The 19,125-nt window shown below is 42.1% G+C and overlaps 1 protein-coding gene across 1 annotated transcript in view; it reads left to right on the forward strand.

Annotated features, from left to right (window-relative positions):
* The first annotated feature begins 5,076 nt into the window (after positions 1-5,076).
* Positions 5,077-19,125, forward strand: part of LOC124779465 (chondroitin sulfate N-acetylgalactosaminyltransferase 2-like) — a 395,654-nt gene continuing 381,605 nt past the window's right edge. Inside the window, exon 1 of the mRNA XM_047253713.1 lies at positions 5,077-5,153. Coding sequence (XP_047109669.1) covers positions 5,077-5,153 — 77 coding nt within the window. The remainder of the gene's footprint in view (positions 5,154-19,125) is intronic.

Consider the following 19,125-nt stretch of genomic DNA (forward strand, 5'->3'; position numbering starts at 1 on the left):
TTGGGAAGGAAATCGGCCGTGCCCTTTCAAAGGAACCATCCCGGCATTTGCCTGAAACGATTTAGGGAAATCACGGAAAACCTAAATCAGGATGGCCGGAGACGGGATTGAACCGTCGTCCTCCCGAATGCGAGTCCAGTGTGCTAACCACTGCGCCACCTCGCTCGGTAGCAAAGATGTACACGGCTCGTGTTGTCTGTAGTTCAACCACGCCTGGACAGTCAATACCGCAGTTCGATCGCGTCCGCATGGTTACTTTTTGCCAGGAAGGGCTCTCAACAAGGGAAGTGTCTAGGTGTCTCGGAGTGAACCAAAACGATGTTGTTCGGACGTGGAGAAGATACAGAGAGACAGGAACTGCCTCGCTCAGGCCGTCCAAGGGCTGCTACTGCAGTGGATGACCGCTACCTATGGATTATGGCTCGGAGGAAACCTGACAGCAACGCAAGCATGTTGAATAATGCTTCTCGTGCAGCCACAGAACGTCGTGTTACGACTCAAACTGTACGCAGTAGGCTGCATGATGCGCAACTTCACTCCCGACTTCCATGGCGAGGTCCATCTTTGCAGCAACGACACCATGCAGAGCTGTACAGAAGGGCCCAACAATAAGCTCAGGAGTGGCATCACGTTCTCTTCACCAATGAGTGTTGCATACACCTTCAACCAGACAATTGTAAGAGACGTGTTTGGAGGCAACCCGGTCAGGCCGAACGCCTTAGATACACTGTGCAGAGGGTGCAGCAGGGTGGAGGTTCCCTGCTGTTTTGAGGGTGGCATTATGTGGGGCCGACACACGCCGCTGGTTGTCATGGAAGGCGCCGTAACGACTGTACAATACGTGAAGCTCATCCTCCGATGGATAGTGCAATCACATCGGCATCATATTGGCGGGGCATTCATTCATGTTCATGGGCGTGCCTCTATCGTGCACGTCTTGTGAATGACTTCCCTCAGGATAACGACATCGCTCGACTAGAGTGCCCAGCATGTTCTCCAGACATGAACCCTATCGAACATGCCTGAGATAGTTTGAAAAGGGCTTTTTAGGGACGACGTGACCCACCAACCACTCTGAGGGATCTATGCCGAATGTGGGACAATCTGGACCATCGTACATTGTTGAACTTATGGCTAGTATGCCACTACGAATACAGGCAAGCATCAATGCAAGAGGACTTGCTACTGGGTACTGGAGATACCGGTGTGTACAGCAATCTGTACAACCACCCATGAAGGTCTCGCTGTATGGTAGTACAACACGCAATGCGTGGTTTTCGTGAGAAATAAAAAGAGCGGAAATGATGTTTATGTTGATCTCTATTCCACTTTTCTGCATAGGTTCTGGATCCGAGGTTATGCAAAAGATTTTTGGTGTGTGCATTAAAAGTAAACAATAATTCATAGTTTCTTTATACAGCAAAACCGATAACATCAGAGTGCACAGATTCAGATGCTGAGACGTTAATGTTACGTGTATCACAATAACTATCTATGTTAATTCGCGCCGGCCACTGTGGCCGAGCGGTTCTAGGCGCTTGAGTCCGGAACCGCCCGGCTGCTAAGGTTGCAGGTTCGAATCCTGCCTCGGGTATGGCCGTGTGTGATGTCCTTGGGTTAGTTAGGTTTAAGTAGTTGTAAGCCTAGGGGACTGATGACCTCAGATGTTAAGTCCCATAGTGGTTAGAGCCATTTTTTGTTAATTTGCAGCGGCAGTGGTCTGCTCTAATAGTAATCATTAAGAATCAGAAACAGGTGTATGCTTCATGTGTTCCTGACAAATAAAGTGTTAAATGGTGGTGTAGGACACCTGCTGTCGTCACTAAAAGCCCCACATCTCTATATATATATATATATAGTCATTCATTAAATGATTAAATGCTTTATACGTTTTTAATTACGTAAATGTGTCAGCTCGTTGTATTTCCCACACTCACACAAAACATGAATGCAGGTTAACTTTCATTGTACGCTTCCCTATGTGCCCATACGTAATATGTCTAGATTATTTCTAGTTTATTTAAGTATTAAATTTGGCATTTATAATCTCCTATTTATCATCTCGTAAAAGGTAATTGAAGTGTAATATGTTATACTACCATTGAATAGAGCGCATAGAGACGCTTTTATTGAAAAGGCCACGTTTCTTTGCCATATTTTGACAACAATTACTTTATTTTGACAACAATTACTTTATCATTTATCGTAAGCTTGTGTGCACAAATTTTATGTTTTATTTATTTGTGCATAAATTATTAGACATAGGATAATGTATACAGTGCAATCATAAAGTATATGGCCTGAACAGGACGGGGAGAGACAGACCCTTCATTTGACATATGACATATTTGTAAATCATATGTATTTTAAATAGTGGTATATTTTCTAGATTTTATTTTTGTTGTAAATTCTGGCTGCCAGACTGATGGCGAGTAAACGGTAGCTCCGTGTAATTCTCTGCCACTCAAGCTGTGTGGACCAGTCTTACAACTAATTCGGATGCTGAGCAGCTGATAGCATGGTTTCAAGACTTTTGAAGTGACTGATTTTGGACGGCAAGCGGCTGCTCACATAATTTAACATTGGTTGACACTTAACAAGATTTCGAGGCAAGTGGGATAGAATCAGTACACCAGTTGGAACTTTAACATTTCGGAAAGTTTAGGCGATGTGCACTGTCAAATTTAGTTGCTTTCAGCTGCAAAACTGGAATTATTATTGAGTAGACCGTAGGAATCTACTCGTGATTACGCCATTTCTGATATGTTGATAACCCTAGTAAACTTTATTTACTTATGATTGGCGAATATTTTGTTGTCAGTTTAAAGGAATGGGTCTCTGTTCTTTGACAACCACTGTTGTATAATAATCTTCTTCTTCTTCTCCTCATCCTCCTTCTTCCTTTTCTCCTGTATTGCATAGATCACGAAATACTGCGTGTTCTGGCATCAAAACATATCTGAGCATCTTTTCCTTACGTCTATAAGACCATAGTCTTCTTCGGTTACTCTCCTTTGACATTCTATCTATAAACTTTCTCCAGTCATTTTTATAGTTTACAATCTTTTCTTGCAAAAACTTTATTCGTAGTTCTTTCCCTCATTTTTTCAGTTCCAGTTTTATCTGAAAGGGTACATCCTTTTAATGTTCTTAAGACTTTCGTTTTGGCTTCCTGTACCTTTTTCCTATCAGGTTTGTCATAGTCCAAGTTTCACACTCATAGAGGAAATCAGGCACAGCCATTACTGTGTAGAGCCTCATTTGTGTTTCTTTGCCGGTTTAATATAGTGCCACTGTTTGAAATTTTGGTGCTAACAGTATATTTTGCTTTGAAAGTTATTGTTTTGTCTGATTGACGGAAATTTTAAAATTGTTGTTCTCGTATAATTCTGTAACATAGTATACTTCTCCTTGCAACTCGACTCAATTTCATTGTAATAATCTGCTCACTAGTAAGTAGCATCGTCCGAAGAGTAAAGTTTGTTGCAACACAAATATCTCCGTTAATTTTATACGTCAGTTTTCTAATGAGTTATTCTACATAAATTGTAAACAACGTAGGAGATAAGCTACAACCCTTACACCTTAGTTTATGTGTGTCTTTTTACTGTAGCTCCTGCTTCTGACATGTACACTGATTTTTGTGTCTTTGTTTATACATTTTACTGCTTTAATTAGACGATTCGGATATACTCTTTGAATCATATTTTCTGATAATTTTTCCCTACTTACTTGCTCGAATGATTTTTCGTGGTCAGTAACAGCTGTACGTTTCAGGTGCATCCACTTCTCTTTTTTACTATCTCCTTAACCGTGTACGTGGCGCCTGTACAGGATCGACCCTCTAAAACCGCTTTGTTCTTCTAGAAATAAAACGTCTATATTGGCTCGTATTCTTTTCTTAATGTACTTGCATGTACTTTACACTCTGTATTCAAAAGTTATTCCCTTGTAATTTTCACACCTGCTTCTAGAGTCTAGTTTCAGTGTAGGCGTAACTTGGGCATGCGACTAGGATCTTGGAATACGACATCCATTCCAACATCTATCAATACATTCAGAAATTTTTGACTTAATATTTGGTCCCCATATCGCCATAAATCTGTATTTATTCCATCTTCTCTTGTAACCTTCCTGTTCTTGATTTCTTTTTATGCTGTTTCTATTTCCTCTGAGGTAATAGGATGTACATTTCCATAATGTATATTTCCACACATACTCTTCATTTTCTTCTTTTTTTCCAGGGAGTTATTAGACCACAAACGTCGTTAACGTTGTATCCTTGATTCTTTTTCGATTACAGTTACACGCTAATACTTCAGATAGAGATGAAGGAAAGACTAAAAAGCACTGGGTTGCACCTTCAAACTAGACTGCTAATCCTTATTATTACATATACATGGACGTCTGCCTTCATAACTATAAGTTACAGTTTTAACCCTAGACTGATGTTTATGAACTCTACTAATGATGACATGGTAAAGGTTTCTTTTTTTGATGGAATAAAATAGATGGGTGATGTCCATAAGTGTAATGTAATTAGTATGTTTTCATTTTCAACATGATACTAACAAACAGAGAAATACTACAAAAATAAAAAGCAGACTTGACAAATAAGCCATCAAGTAGTAACTCCGAAACTGACCAAAAAAAAAAAGACTTTTTTCTGTCCCTGCTGACAGGATACGAACATCACTATATAAGTGACGCTCAAAAGTTAACTGTTACTGGCTATTATCATCGGTCGGTGCAATTTTCGTAACTTTTGGTGTAAGGATAAACGATCAAGTACTTCAGCAGTAGTGTGTTCAATCCACATAAAATGTCAGTAAGTAATTTAAACAATAGAAATGAGCAGTTCAGGCTGCAGCCGGATTATACATTAACACACAACGATTATATTTATCGAAAAATTCAACTGTCTGCTATCATTCCAGCATACTTTGTAATTAAATACACTCCCGCCATACCTTAGCTCGTGGATGAACAACTTGTTGTAAAAGCAGTACACATCAGAGTGTTGTATGTAACATGATGCCTTTGTGTTCCGTCAGATGCGGCGGCCGCAGTGATGCGATGGTGTCCCCGGCGCGCGGCCTCGTGTCCTGGGTTCGCGCCCGGCTGCAGCCCCGCGCCGTGGCCTCCCCACACAGGTGAGCCGTCCAGTGTGTCTAACTAGCTGCCGCAGTTCTGTACAGTATAACACAGTGTGTTCCAGGAGGAATGGTCAATATTCACAGATACGACAGCAATATTGTTCGAAGCAAAAAACTTCCTGTGGGTATATGCCCTATTCCGAATGGCAGGTGTTGACAGATGTGAAAATTACCGAACTATCAGTTTAATAAGTCACAGCTGCAAAATACCAACGCCAATTCTTTACAGACGAATGGAAAAAGTGGTAGAAGCCGACCTCGGAGAAGATCAGTTTGGATTCGGTAGAAATGTTGGAAGACATGAGGCAATACTGACCTTACGACTTATCTTAGAAGAAAGATTAAGGAAAGGCAAACCTACGTTCCTAGCATTTGTAGACTTAGAGAAAGCTTTTGACAATGCTGAGTGGAATACTCTCTTTCAAATTCTGAAGGTGGCAGGGGTAAAATACAGTGAGCGAAAGGCTATTTACAGTTTGTACAGAAACCAGATGGCAGTTATAAGAGTCGAGGGACATGAAAGGGAAGCAGTTGTTTTGAAGGGAGTATGACGGGGTTGTAGCCTCTCCCCGATGTTACTCAATCTGTATATTGAGCAAGCAGTAAAGGAAACAAAAGAAAAGTTCGGAGTAGGTATTAAAATGCATGGAGAAGAAGTAAAAACTTTAAGGTTCGCCGATGACATTGTAATTCTGTCAGAGACAGCAAAGGACTTGGAAGAGCAGTTGAACGGAATGGACAGTGTCTTGAAAGGAGGATATAAGATGAACATCAACAAAAGCAAAACGAGGATAATGGAATGTAGTCGAATTAAGTCGGGTGATGCTGAGGGAATTAGGTTAGGAAATGAGACACTTAAAGCAGTAAGAGGAGTTTTGCTATTTGGGGAGCAAAATAACTGATGATGGTCGAAGTTGAGAGGATATAAAATGTAGACTGGCAATGGCAAGGAAAGCGTTTCTGAAGAAGAGAAATTTGTAACATCGAGTATAGGTTTAAGTGTCAGGAAGTCGTTTCTGAAATTATTTGTATGGAGTGTAGCCATGTATGGAAGTGAAACATGGACGATAAATAGTTTAGACAAGAACAGAATAGAAGGTTTCGAAATGTGGTGCTACAGAAGAATGCTTAAGATTAGATGGGTAGATCACATAACTAATGAGGAGGTATTGAATAGAATTGGGGAGGAGTTTGTGGCACAACTTGACTAGAAGAAGGGATCGGTTGGTAGGACATGTTCTGAGGCATCAAGGGATCAACAATTTAGTACTGGAGGGCAGCGTGGAGGGTAAAAATCGTAGAGGGAGACCAAGAGATGAATACACTAAGCAGATTCAGAAGGATGTAGGCTGCAGTAGGTACTGGGAGATGATGAAGCTCGCACATGATAGAGTTGCATGGAAAACTGCATCAAACCAGTCTCGGGACTGAAGACCACAACAACAATAACCGAATGGCTGCCGCGATATAACACATTAAATGTACATTTTTCGGCTAGTGATGCACACGTGTGTGTTACCCACCCAACCTCTTTGTCGTGTTCTTCTAAGCAAACTACACCGAAGTGCCAAAGAAACTGCTACGCTTGTCGATATCGTGTATGGCCCGCGCGAGCACGCAGAAATGTCGCAACACGACGTGGCATTGACTCCACTAGTGTCTGAAGTAGTGCTGGAGGGAACTGACACCATGAATCCTGCAGGGTTGTTCATAAATCCGTAAGAGCACGAGGGGATGGAGTTCTCTGAAAAGCACGTTGCAAGGCATCCCAGATAAGCCAAATAATGTTCATGTCTGGGGAGTTTGGTGGGCAGCCGAAGTGGTTAAACTCAGAAGAGTGTTACTGGAGCCACTCAGTAGCAATTCTGAACGTGTAGAGCGACGCATTGTCCATCTGCAATTGCCCAAGTCCGTCAGAATCCACAATCGACATGAATGGATGCGAATGATCGGACAGGATGCTTACGTAGGTGTCACCCGACATAGTCACATCTAGACGTATCTGGAGTCCCATATCACTCCAGCCGCACACGCCCCACACGATTACAGAGCCTCCACGAACCTGAACAGTCCCCTGCTGAGATGCAGTGCCCATGGATTCATGAGGTTGTCTCCATCTGCTTGTTGCAATACGAGACTCGTCCGACCAGGCAACATATTTCCAGTCATTTACGGTCCAATGAAGGTGTTGATGGACGCACGCGAGGCGTAAAGCTTTGTGTCACGCAGTCATAAAGTGTACACTAGTGGACCTTCGGCTCCGGAAGGCCGTATCAGTGATGTTTCGTTGAATGGTTCGCATGCTCACACTTGTTGATATCCCAGCATTGAAATCTGCAGAAATTTGGAGAAGGGTTGCACTTCTGCTACGATGAACGATTCTCTTCAGTCGTCGTTCGTCCCGTTCTTGCAGGATCTTTTTACAGCCACAGCGATGTTCCACCGGATTCCTGATATGCACGCTACACTCATGAAATGGTCGTACGGTAAAATCTCCACTTCGTTGCTACCTCGGAGATGCTGTGTCCTATCACTCGTGCGCCGACTATAATACCACGTTCAAACTCACGTAAATGTTTGTAAGCTGCCATTGTAGCAGCAGTAACCGATCTAAAAATTGCGCCAGACACTTGTTGCCTTATACAAGCTTTCCTTTGCTTGGGATGTCTTTCAGTCATAAAGTGCCCCGCTGAATGCGCTGCTGTCTCTGGTGTGTTGTGAGAGAAGTACTGTGAAGGATTGAGAGAGGCGTCGGTTAACTGTGTTTGTAAAAGCGCTGTCTAAAACGCTACATGTCTACACTAATGAAGAATAGGCAGATACGGTGTGTATTTCCGGCTTCTGCGATGGTATGTACCTACTGCGGTCGAAGAATACCGTCATTGCTTTCCGACACGTCGAATTATTAATAATGGAGTGTTTATCAGATTTTGCAAACACACTGCGTAAAATAGGTATTTTTCCTAGTTCCCATTTTTCTTCGGAGCACGTTGTTTTATGAGCGGTGCAGGAACAGCAACGCATTGCTGAAATGATGCAGCACAATGCGACATTCTGCTCAGTGGTGAATGTGTGGAATATACGTATTTTTCAAATGATACTTTGTATACTAACTCTGTTCATGTGTAAACCTGACAATTTGATGCACAAAATAGAAAATAAATAGCAGTGTACAAAATGTGCTCCATCACGGAAACCATTCGGAATAGGGCACATGTCAATTTGAAGTCTTTTGCTTTAAATGATAGTTCCTGTCATATCGATAAACATTGACCGTTCCTGCTGGACCACCATGTGTGTCGTAGCAGCTGACACTAATACGAGAACACGGCTTCGTGAGAGGTCAGTTTGGGGTCCAGAGAAGTACAAGGTGACGTGAGGGCATCTCAGAAGAGACCGAAAAAAAAAGGCAAACCTGCGTTTCTACATGTCGGGAGCGCTCTTGTGAACGTTGCATGCAATGCAGTCTTTCAAATTCTGAAGGCAGCACGTGGCTAAAAAGGAGTGAAAGGTTATTTACAACATGTCCAGAAAGCAGCTGAGGTTATAAAAATCTAAGAACATCCGGGAAACAGTGATTAAGAAGACAATTAGATTAGTAGTTAAGTTCCCATGTTTTTCACTCTGCACACTGAGCTAGAAGTAAACGAAAGCAAGGGGAACTCTATAAAGGAAGAGGGAGAAGGCATAAATACACACATAAAAAAGTTGTTCATCACCTCGGTTCCGATAGTTCCGGAACCTGTACAGAAAACTGGAATAGAGATCAACATAAACATCATTTCCGCCCTTTTTATTTCTCATGAAAACCACACATTGCATGTTGTACCACCACACAGCAAGACCTTCAGTGGTGGTGGTTCAGATTGCTGTACACACCAGTACCTCCAGTACCCAGTAGCACGTCCTCTTGCTTTGATGCTTGCCTGTATTCGTCGTGGTATACTATCCTGAAGATACTGTTGGTCCAGATTGTCACTCATTCGGCATAGATCCCTCAGTGTGGTTGGTGGGTCTCGTCGTCCCTAAAAAACCCTTTTCAAACTATCTCAGACATGTTCGATAGGGTTCAGGTCTTGAGGATATATTGGCCTCTCTAGTAGAGCGATGTTGTTATCCTGAGGAAAGTCATTCACAAGATGTGCACGATAGGGTCACGATTGTCGTCCATGAAGAAGAATGCCTCGCCAATATGCTGCCGATATGGTTGCACTATCGGTCGGAGGATGGCCTTCACGTATCGTACAGTCGTTACAGCGCCTTCCATGATCACCAGCGCCGTACGCTGGCCCCACATAATGCCCCCCCAAAACAGCAGGGAACCTCCACCCTGCTGCACCCGCTGGAAAGTGTGTCCAAGGCGTTCAGCCTGACCGGGTTGCCTCGAAACAGGTCTCTGACGATTCTCTTGTTGAAGGTGTATGCAACACTCATCGGTGAAGAGAAAGTGATGCCAATCAAGAGCGGTCCATTCGGCTTTTTGTTGGGCCCATCTGTACCGCACTGCATGGTGTCGTGGTTGCAAAGATGGACCTCGCCATGGACGTCGGGAGTGAAGTTGAGCATCATGCAACCTACTGCGCACAGTTTGAGTCGTAACACGACGTCCTGTGGCTGCATGAAAAGCATTATTCCACATGGTGGCGTTGCTGCCAGGGCTCCTCCGAGCCATAATCCGTAGGTAGCGGTCATCCACTGCAATAGTAGCCCATGGGCGGCCTGAGCGAGGCATGTCACCCACAGTTGCTGTCTCTCTGTACCTCCTCCATGTCCGAACACCATCGCTTTGGGCCCGCATCTCGTGGTCGTGCGGTAGCGTTCTCGCTTCCCACGCCCGGGTTCCCGGGTTCGATTCCCGGCGGGGTCAGGGATTTTCTCTGCCTCGTGATGGCTAGGTGTTGTGTGCTGTCCTTAGGTTGATGACCATAGATGTTAAGTCCCATAGTGCTCAGAGCCATTTGAACCATTTTCAACATCGCTTTGGTTCACTCCGACACGCCTGGACCCTTCCCTTGTTGAGAGCCCCTCCTGGCACAAAGTAACAATGTGGACGCGATCGAACCGCGGAATTGACGGTCTAGGCATGGTTGAACTACAGATAACACGAGCCGTGTACGTCCTTCCTGGTGGAATGAATGGAACCGATAGGCTGTCGGACCCCTTCCGTCTAATAGGCTCATGCATGGTTGTTTAGATCTTTGGGCGCGTTTAGTGACACCTCTGAACAGTCAAAGGGACTGTGTCTGTTATACAGTATCCACAGTCAGCGTCTATCTTCAGGATTCTGGGAACTGGGGCAATACAAAAGTTTTTTTTTATGTGTCTACTTTTGTTCAATTGAATGAGCCGTGGGTTGTTAGTGAAACTTGTACATTGTGTTAGCTAAACGAAATACTTATTTTGCCTTGTTTTCCAAACTGTATTATACTGTACAATCGAGGTTTCGGATCATAAGTTCATTTTCTAGTAGACAAATGATGCGTAAGATGCAAACAAGCAAAGATAAACATGTCAACGTCTTACTCTATCGATTCTTGTCTGCCCGCATCTCGTGGTCGTGCGGTAGCGTTCTCGCTTCCCACGCCCGGGTTCCCGGGTTCGATTCCCGGCGGGGTCAGGGATTTTCTCTGCCTCGTGATGGCTGGGTGTTGTGTGATGTCCTTAGGTTAGTTAGGTTTAAGTAGTTCTAAGTTCTAGGGGACTGATGACCATAGATGTTAAGGCCCATAGTGCTCAGAGCCATTTGAACCATTTTTTGATTCTTGTCTTAAATTACGTGAATTGTCTGCGATGACAATTTCGACACAGCTAAAATTGTTTTTCCCAGCTTTCATTACAACAGTATTTAAAATAACTATGAATAACATACATTTAATTCGAGTTAAGTGTACAAGAATTAGTGCCCTTATATATTCATGAATGAAGGCACCCAGGTTCTTTTCTCTAATGTGAAGGCTAGGGAACTGTTCAAACAGGGCGAATAACTGAGCTGCTTCTATTAATCCAATAGCAAATGCGGAGATACGCTCAATATTTACTTTTGAGTGATCACACTTAGTTGAATTATACACCCCTCCTAGACAGTGTTACAACCTCTATATAGGAGTAAAAATCCTAAGGACCTTCATTCACAAAAAGTTGATGACACAACTCCTGTGAACATAGCTCTAATCTAGTGTACGTTATTCATAGGCATTGTATATGCTGTCTCAATTATTGCTGCAGAAAATTATTGTACTTGTGTCAAAATTGTCAACACAAATAACTTTTACAATTTAAGTCAAGAATGGATAGATTAAGAAGTTGACATGTTTATCATTGCTTGGTTGTCATTTTGGGGATGAGCTGTGTATTAGAAAATGGGTTTATAACATGAAACCTGTGTCGTAAAAAATAATAAAATTTGGGAAACAAGGCTAAATAAGTGTTTTCTTTCATTAATAAAATAGAAACTTAGTTTGTTGAAGACACTGTGATTCTGTCGGAGTTAGGAAACGGGTTGGAATATCAGGTGAACGGGATGGAGAGCGCCTTTTATAATACGAACATCAATAAATGTAAAAAGGTAGGTAATGGAGTGGGAACGCTGATACTGGATTAGTTATATTAGAAAATAAAACACTGAAAGTTGTGGATAACTTTTGCTATTCGGCCAGCAAAATAACTGACGACGACAGAAGTGAAGATGATGTGAAATACAGAGTGGTAAACAGTTATCGAAAGGTATCGAGCATAAAAATATTTATTAACACTTAGATTATAAATGTGTTAGGAAGTCTATTCTGAGCATATTTTACTGGGATGTAGCCTTATTTCAGAGTGAACACGGGTGATAAAAGGTTGGTAAGAAGACAACAGAGGATTTTGAAACCTGGTGATTCATAAAAACGCTGGTAATTAAATGAGTACGACGGGTACCTAAAGTGAGGTGCTAAACTGATACAGGGAAAACATAAATTTATGACACAGCATAAAAGAATGGTTGTTACGACACTTTCTGAGGTAGTAATGAATCGTTAGTTTGGTAATGGGAGAAGTTTGGGGCCAGAAATTATAGAGTAAGCAAGTTCAAACACATACAGGTTGTAGTGACTGTGCAGAGATGAATGTAACGTTACCCGTACCTGGGCAACCTAATCGGCCGCCCAGAACTGCTACGAGGTAAGGCAAATTTGCTGTTCGCCTCAACGCCAGCGGACCACGGGCTCAGGGGCAGCCTGGGTAGCTGGACTTTACCGGCCTGGCAGCCTGGTGCAGAGACAATGGGCGCGTAGCCGGAAACAGGTTGATCCCAGCACTGGGAATGTAGGCGGCAGACGGTCGCTCAGGAGGACAGACAATGCTACAGGAAATAGCAGATTGTCAGGCAACCTTAAAGATGGCTAAATCCAGCTCTCTGAACTTCGACAGCAAATCACAGTTACATATTAATAAAACTGTGAATACATCGGCGATCTCAGATAAATGAGGCATATCTAACGACAATATTTCAATACCTTGCGTTCGAAAACGTAAACGCACGAATATTTCGTCAGGCAGAACTACACAGCTCGTAAGTACACTAACCTGCAAGTTTACTAATGTTTATAAAAACCATCTCATGAGCAATTAGATCTTGTAAAAGAAGTAAATCTTTCGTAAAAGTACCATTACTGATATGACAACAAAAATATTTCTTTTCTTTCCCAGTGCAGCAAACGAATAACACAAACAAAACTAGGTCCAACTAAGAATGTTTGTAATCTGCCATCTGAAGATGGATTTGTAAAGAAAAATCCGAAATCGGTCATTGTCTGAAGATGATAAACCTTTTTAAACCATACATGTGGTTGGTAGCTGTTTTTTATATAAATTATAAACCTCTACAGAAGTTAATACTCCACAGAGAATAAATATTTACACAATGAACCTCTGAATTAACAACTTCTAAACGCTTCATGCAATTGCAACAAATAGTGTCTCAGATGATAGCAGTGTACTATAGCTGTAATTGCTGAAAGCTACGTATTGTGTCTACTATATTTACGATATCATTTACCTCCTTTTCACTATGCAACTGTTTGTCAGAACATCGTATTCTCCACATGTACACAGCATCAGTACCTCATATTCTCTCGTATTTCTGTTTTTATCTAATGAATAGTTTCCTGTTTTGGCAGTAACTTTACTTAAATTTTGATTGCAAGTGCTATTAAAATTGGGCTAATTTATGAGTGGTCAGCCGCATGTGTCAGCTGGCACCACAACTGAAACGAGGAGCAAAAGACGCTTCTGTCAAGAAAGTATAAGTAATTGTTTAAGTAATATTTAATGAAAATTCGTTGTCACTTAACGACACCCCTCTTGCTCAAGAATACTATCTTATCTAGTTATTAACAATCCTTTTTCTGTATTGTGAATGATCTGACTGTAACCGAATGTTTATGATATTTATTTATTTAAATATTGTTTTGATGTTTTAGTTTATTTTGGGAAGTGGTCAGCTTGAATCAAATCATGTCTGTAGAGCTTAAGGACGATGAATGTTAGTTGGGGATGTGCAGAGTCTTGTACCGCAAGAAAGATAGGGAGAGGATGTTGTTATGGGTGGCCGGTATCCTATTTCTACAACAGTACAGTCCTTTATTTACATGAACTTGAAATATTTACTGAACTTGAATAAAGTCCATGCTTTGTGGTACAAGCTCATCAGTGCTAGTCCTCTTGCAGAGTGATGTCCATATCAGTAATCTTGCTATTACAAATTTCAGTTTCTCACTGCTTGAGGAAAACAAGTCCGTCTATAGTCACGGATCTGGTCGCTACGTACCGTCGTAACTTATGACGAACTAAGCCCACACTGCAAGTAACTGACAGACGCCAAACTGGATGACTGAGTGAGGTCCTCCGGTCAGCAGTGGCGGTCTAAATACGTGCTGTGGAGAGGACGTTGGTGGCACGTTGCTTGTGGGTGTGCCTCTGGCTTCTCTCATGGTAGATGCACTTGGTCCAGCAACTATTAATCGCTCTTCGCGCTTCATCTATGCCGACTGGTGTGCTGGCGACGGCTTACGTCAGCACAGGATGGACTTAAACGAATGAGAGTTGGACAGTGGCTGAGCATTTCTGGTGTCAAATGGAGACTGGGACTTCTCGGGTGAAGAGCCAAAGGGGGGCATTTCGTGGCGAAGTCTGGAAGGGGACATGCCTGAGGTAAAGAGCGTGATTCATTCGTATAGGTGATTGATTCTGGGTGGTGAACGGCCGCTACCACGCCTTATCTTCTGAAGGGAATTCATATTTCGAGAGGACTGAATGTGTTCCACAATAGGACGCTAAATTTTGTCACTTGATTTACGGAAGTGAGAAAAGGCAGAGTGTGAATTACTATTTTTCGTATCACATGTGAGAATTTGTGAATCTTCATGTTGAACCTTAAACTATTTTGAACTGCTAAACCTTTCGTGTATTGTAATCACGAAATGGACTTAGTTTTCATGAGTTTGTGGGTTTTGTTGCCATTATCAAAGAAAAATTCGAGATAGGTATTAAAATCCATGGAGAAGAAATTTTAATTCTGTCAGGGACAGCAAAGGACTTCGAAGAGCACTTGAACGGAATGGACAGAGTCTTGAAACGAGAATATAAGATGAACATCAACAAAAGCAAGACGAGGATAACTGAGTGTAGTCAAATTAAGTCGGGTGATGCTGAGGGAATTAGATTAGGAAATGAGACACTTAAAGTAGTAAAGGAGTTTTGTTATTTGGGGAGCAAAATAACTGATGATGGTCAAAGTAGAGAAGATATAAAATGTAGAGCGGCAATGGCAAGGAAAGCGTTTCTGAAGAAGAGAAATTTGTTAACATCGATTATTCATTTAAGTGTCAGGAAGTCGTTTCTGAAAGTATTTGTATGGAGTGTAGCCATGTATGGAAGTGAAACATGGACGATAAATAATTTGGACAAGAAGAGAAAAGAAGCTTTCGAAATGTGGTGCTACAGGAGAATACTGAAGATTAGATGGGTAGATCACATAACTAATGAAGAGGTATTGAATAGAATTGGGGAGAAGAGGAGTTTGTGGCACAACTTGACTAGAAGAAGGGATCGGCTGGTAGGACATGTTCTGAGGCATCGAGGGATCACCAGTTTAGTATTGGAGGGCAGCGTGGAGGGTAAAAATCGTAAAGGGAGACCAAGAGATGAATACACTAAACAGATTCAGAAGGATTTAGGTTGCAGTAGGTACTGGGAGATGAAGAAGCTTGCACAGGATACAGTAGCATGGAGAGCGGCATCAAACCAGTTTCTGGACTGAAGACCACAACAACGACAACAACAACAACAACAACAAAACTCGTATCACTGCCAACTGCATTTGAAAAGTGTATTTTCTGTCTGTATTTTAACCTAATGTGGTAGAACCATTTACCGTCTGTTTGAGATGTCCTTTCTTGAATAAACATTACCAAACATAATTCTCTGCAATCTACATCAATTTCAGGTGTTAGGATAGAAACCTTGATATTAATTCATTTATATTTTCACTTATATTTCTGTGTATGTTAGTAATTCGCAAATGGATATACTGTTTGACTGCAGGATCATATGGTTCAAATGGCTCTGTGCACTATGGGACTTAACATCTGAGGTCATCAGTCCCCTGGACTTAGAAATACTTAAACTTAACTAACAACCTAAGGACAGCACACACATCCACGCCCGAGGAACGATTCGAACCTGCGACCGTTAGCAGCAGTGCGGTTCGGAACTGAAGCGTCTAGAACCGCTCGGCCACAACAGCCAGCTGCGGGATCATAGCTACAGGAATTTGCTGCAGGCCATGAAAGCAGACGTGCGCATCTCGACTCTGTGACTACATCGAGCTGTTCCTTTTAATCAGAGCCGTGCGCAGCCCCAGTACCTTAAGTACAAGTAACTGCAGGTAAAGACGCAACTGATTTACTCCTATGGACTGCTGTTCGGGAGAGCAACTACTTTCAGCAGTAACCATTAGGTACCGTCGTATGAAAAGAATGGACAGGACAGCCTAGCGTGGGAAGCGGCATCGAATCAGCAATCGTATTGAAAACCAGAACAGCAACAACAACAGCATCAAGAACACAGCTAATGTCCAAATATTTGCTTAACAACAACATGACGGTTTCACGATTTATGGTCTCATACTTCCTTCATTTTCGTACTGTGCTAAGCATTTGCTGCTTAATCTGCTCCCAGAGCTGCTACCGATGTGCAGTACTCTTTCAGCCTTAAACGCAGCAACAGAATATGTTTACCAGTACGTATGGTGCATAAAAAAATTGATGATAATCTCTGAACAGATTATTTTACGTCAAATGGAACAAATTTTACCACATAATGACAGACGCGAACCTTAACTCTGGTTTAACTCTTTGCAGGCGGTCTTCCAGAGACTACCATTTGAAACTGGTTCTTATTTTGAATGTTTGACATGCATCACGTTCTATACTCGTGATTCGTTAAGTATCCACCAAGAATCAGTTAGCACGACGTCTGAAGGCTGAGAGCTAACATCCCAAAGATGTTCGGGCTCACATGCGGTTCCTCTTCGTCTAAATGTCTTGGCTTAAATTACACGCCCCAAATTAGACACTTGTGGCCCTTTGATTAAATTATCTGGCTGATAGCAAGTTTGCGAAATACAAAGTTAACGTAACATATAATAACAGTAATAATAATATCGGGAACTAAATTAACAACTCATAAATGATGTAGGCCACACAGTTGCGATTTGGTTAGAATAATCTTTATTCAGAAAGCAAACTAATAGCGATAGTTGTCCTATTCAGAATATCTATTACACCCGAGTGCATATCCATTTGACACAGTTCGATCATTCACAATCTCATCGCGAATTACATGTCCAATACTCCATCTCGTTAACTACTCGAAAAGTTGGAGTTCGCACCAGGCGGGCAGCTGCTCACCACTCGGAGACTAAGTCCCACGATACCACACAGCGCGAAATTTTCTAAGTCGTTTCACTTCCTAGCTGCCTAAAGACCGACTGTCCGCTTTCCCATCTGCAACCGAACTGTCCACTTTGGTGTCTCCCGCCGAACTGTTCGCCTTCGCGTCTCCGGCCGCCTATCACGCGCGCCGAATATCCTCGCTCAGCTGAGTAGGGCCGTTCCCTTTCCTGAAGTCGTCCATCTGATTGGCTACAGCTTTTCTACATTACATTACATTACATTTTAAAATACTTAAATAATCAAAGCTTCACCACTTTCACGTTCTAAATAAAGTAACAATAATATCCATTACATAATAAACGTTAAATTCTTTTACTAAAAACCAATACAATTCCCTTCTTAGCTTTGAATGCCATGGCCGGTAGCCTAGCACCAATGTGCTTTCTGACAAATAAATAAAGAACAAAAGAAACTATTATGCGCCTGCCAGAGTGGCCGAGCGGTTCTAAGCGCTACAGTCTGAAACTGCGCGACCGGTACGGTCGTAGGTTCGAATCCTGTCTCGGGCATGGATGTGTGTGATGTCCATAGGTTATTTAGGTTTAAGTAGTTCTAAGTTCTAGGGGACTGATGACCTCTGATGTTAAGTCCCATAGTGCTCAGAGCCATTTGATTTTAACTATTATACACTAAACTTTACAACTAATATTCTATTACCTAATGACTCAATAAGGTGTCATGCTGTCATCGTTCAATGTGTTTTGTGTGAAGAAAATGGTGATCTGATGCTTAACTGAAAATACTCATAATCTAAATTTACTATATCTTTTAAACAAATAAAGTTACAGAGTTGATATTAACAACATTAGACATTTTAATGGTGCGCTTCTTTATGAAATATCGATCCTTAAGGTCGACCAAAGCGTACGGATTTCATCATTCAGGTCTTTGTTACAAAACTTGTGAATTTCACTTTAACAGTAAATCTTAAACTATTAAAGTTATGATCAATATTCAAGTTTTATTTTGATCACCATGAAAATTTATGGAAGATTATTGTCGCTTGACTCCCTGCACTACTACAGAATTAAATAGTTTTCGTAAATGTTTCCCATTATGGCCGATCTTAGGTCCGCCATATTTAACACTGCTACGTCTCCTCGGTCACAAAGGCCTTCTATTGGGTTTCCCTATGACGTAGGCTCTCGACTACCTCACTCACACACTACTACTTTTAGGCCTCAATAGACAATAGACGCCTGTGAATTTCGCCATCTCGTGGTGAATCTGCGCCCTTTGTGGCCACGGTCCTCGACGACAGGGTTCGTTTCACAATTCCTGTAGGCTGACTCTTTCGACCATATATTTAAATGAGAGCGCAATGCTCACTCACCATACCACACAGAAACAAAATCCGCAACATGAAGGGAATTTTCTGTCGGTGCTTCGAAGAAAATGAGTATAATATCAAATAGGAAATTCCTTCCTAATGTTCTGCAAAATTATATTTATTTGGTGACGACCCGTCTTCCGACTTCTTAGGCCATTGTCAGGTTATAACTGGATGTCGCCAATTCAGATAAAATATCACCTTCATGTTTTGCAGGGTAATGACTGTTACATAAAATTCAGCCGCATAAATTCAGCTTCTACTTCGAATATTGCGGCTGAATGCCGTCCAGCCATCTTCAGAGTGAGCCGAGGTGACTAACGCTCCAGCACTTGCTCCGTCCTTTTAAACTCGAGGACCGAACCACTGCGTGTGCGGCCAAAGATACAAAAGGCGCCAGAGACATTGATAGGCGGCAAGGAGGTGTGACATACGCATATGCATATCTATGGCTGCGCAGTCGATCCACACGGTGAAATCGATGTGCAACGGCGAGCTGCACCGTCGAGTTGTCTTTGTGATTTAATTCCTGAGCACACAGCAGATACGTAATGCACTGCAAATGAAATCAACAGTGGGCACAAGGAAAGCGGAAGAAGACACGGGAAGTTTTAAATCCATGGCTTTCCTGCCAAACGTGGGA

The sequence above is a fragment of the Schistocerca piceifrons genome, chromosome 1 (assembly GCF_021461385.2).
Source record: "Schistocerca piceifrons isolate TAMUIC-IGC-003096 chromosome 1, iqSchPice1.1, whole genome shotgun sequence".
In the NCBI taxonomy this organism is placed as follows: Eukaryota; Metazoa; Arthropoda; class Insecta; order Orthoptera; family Acrididae; genus Schistocerca; species Schistocerca piceifrons.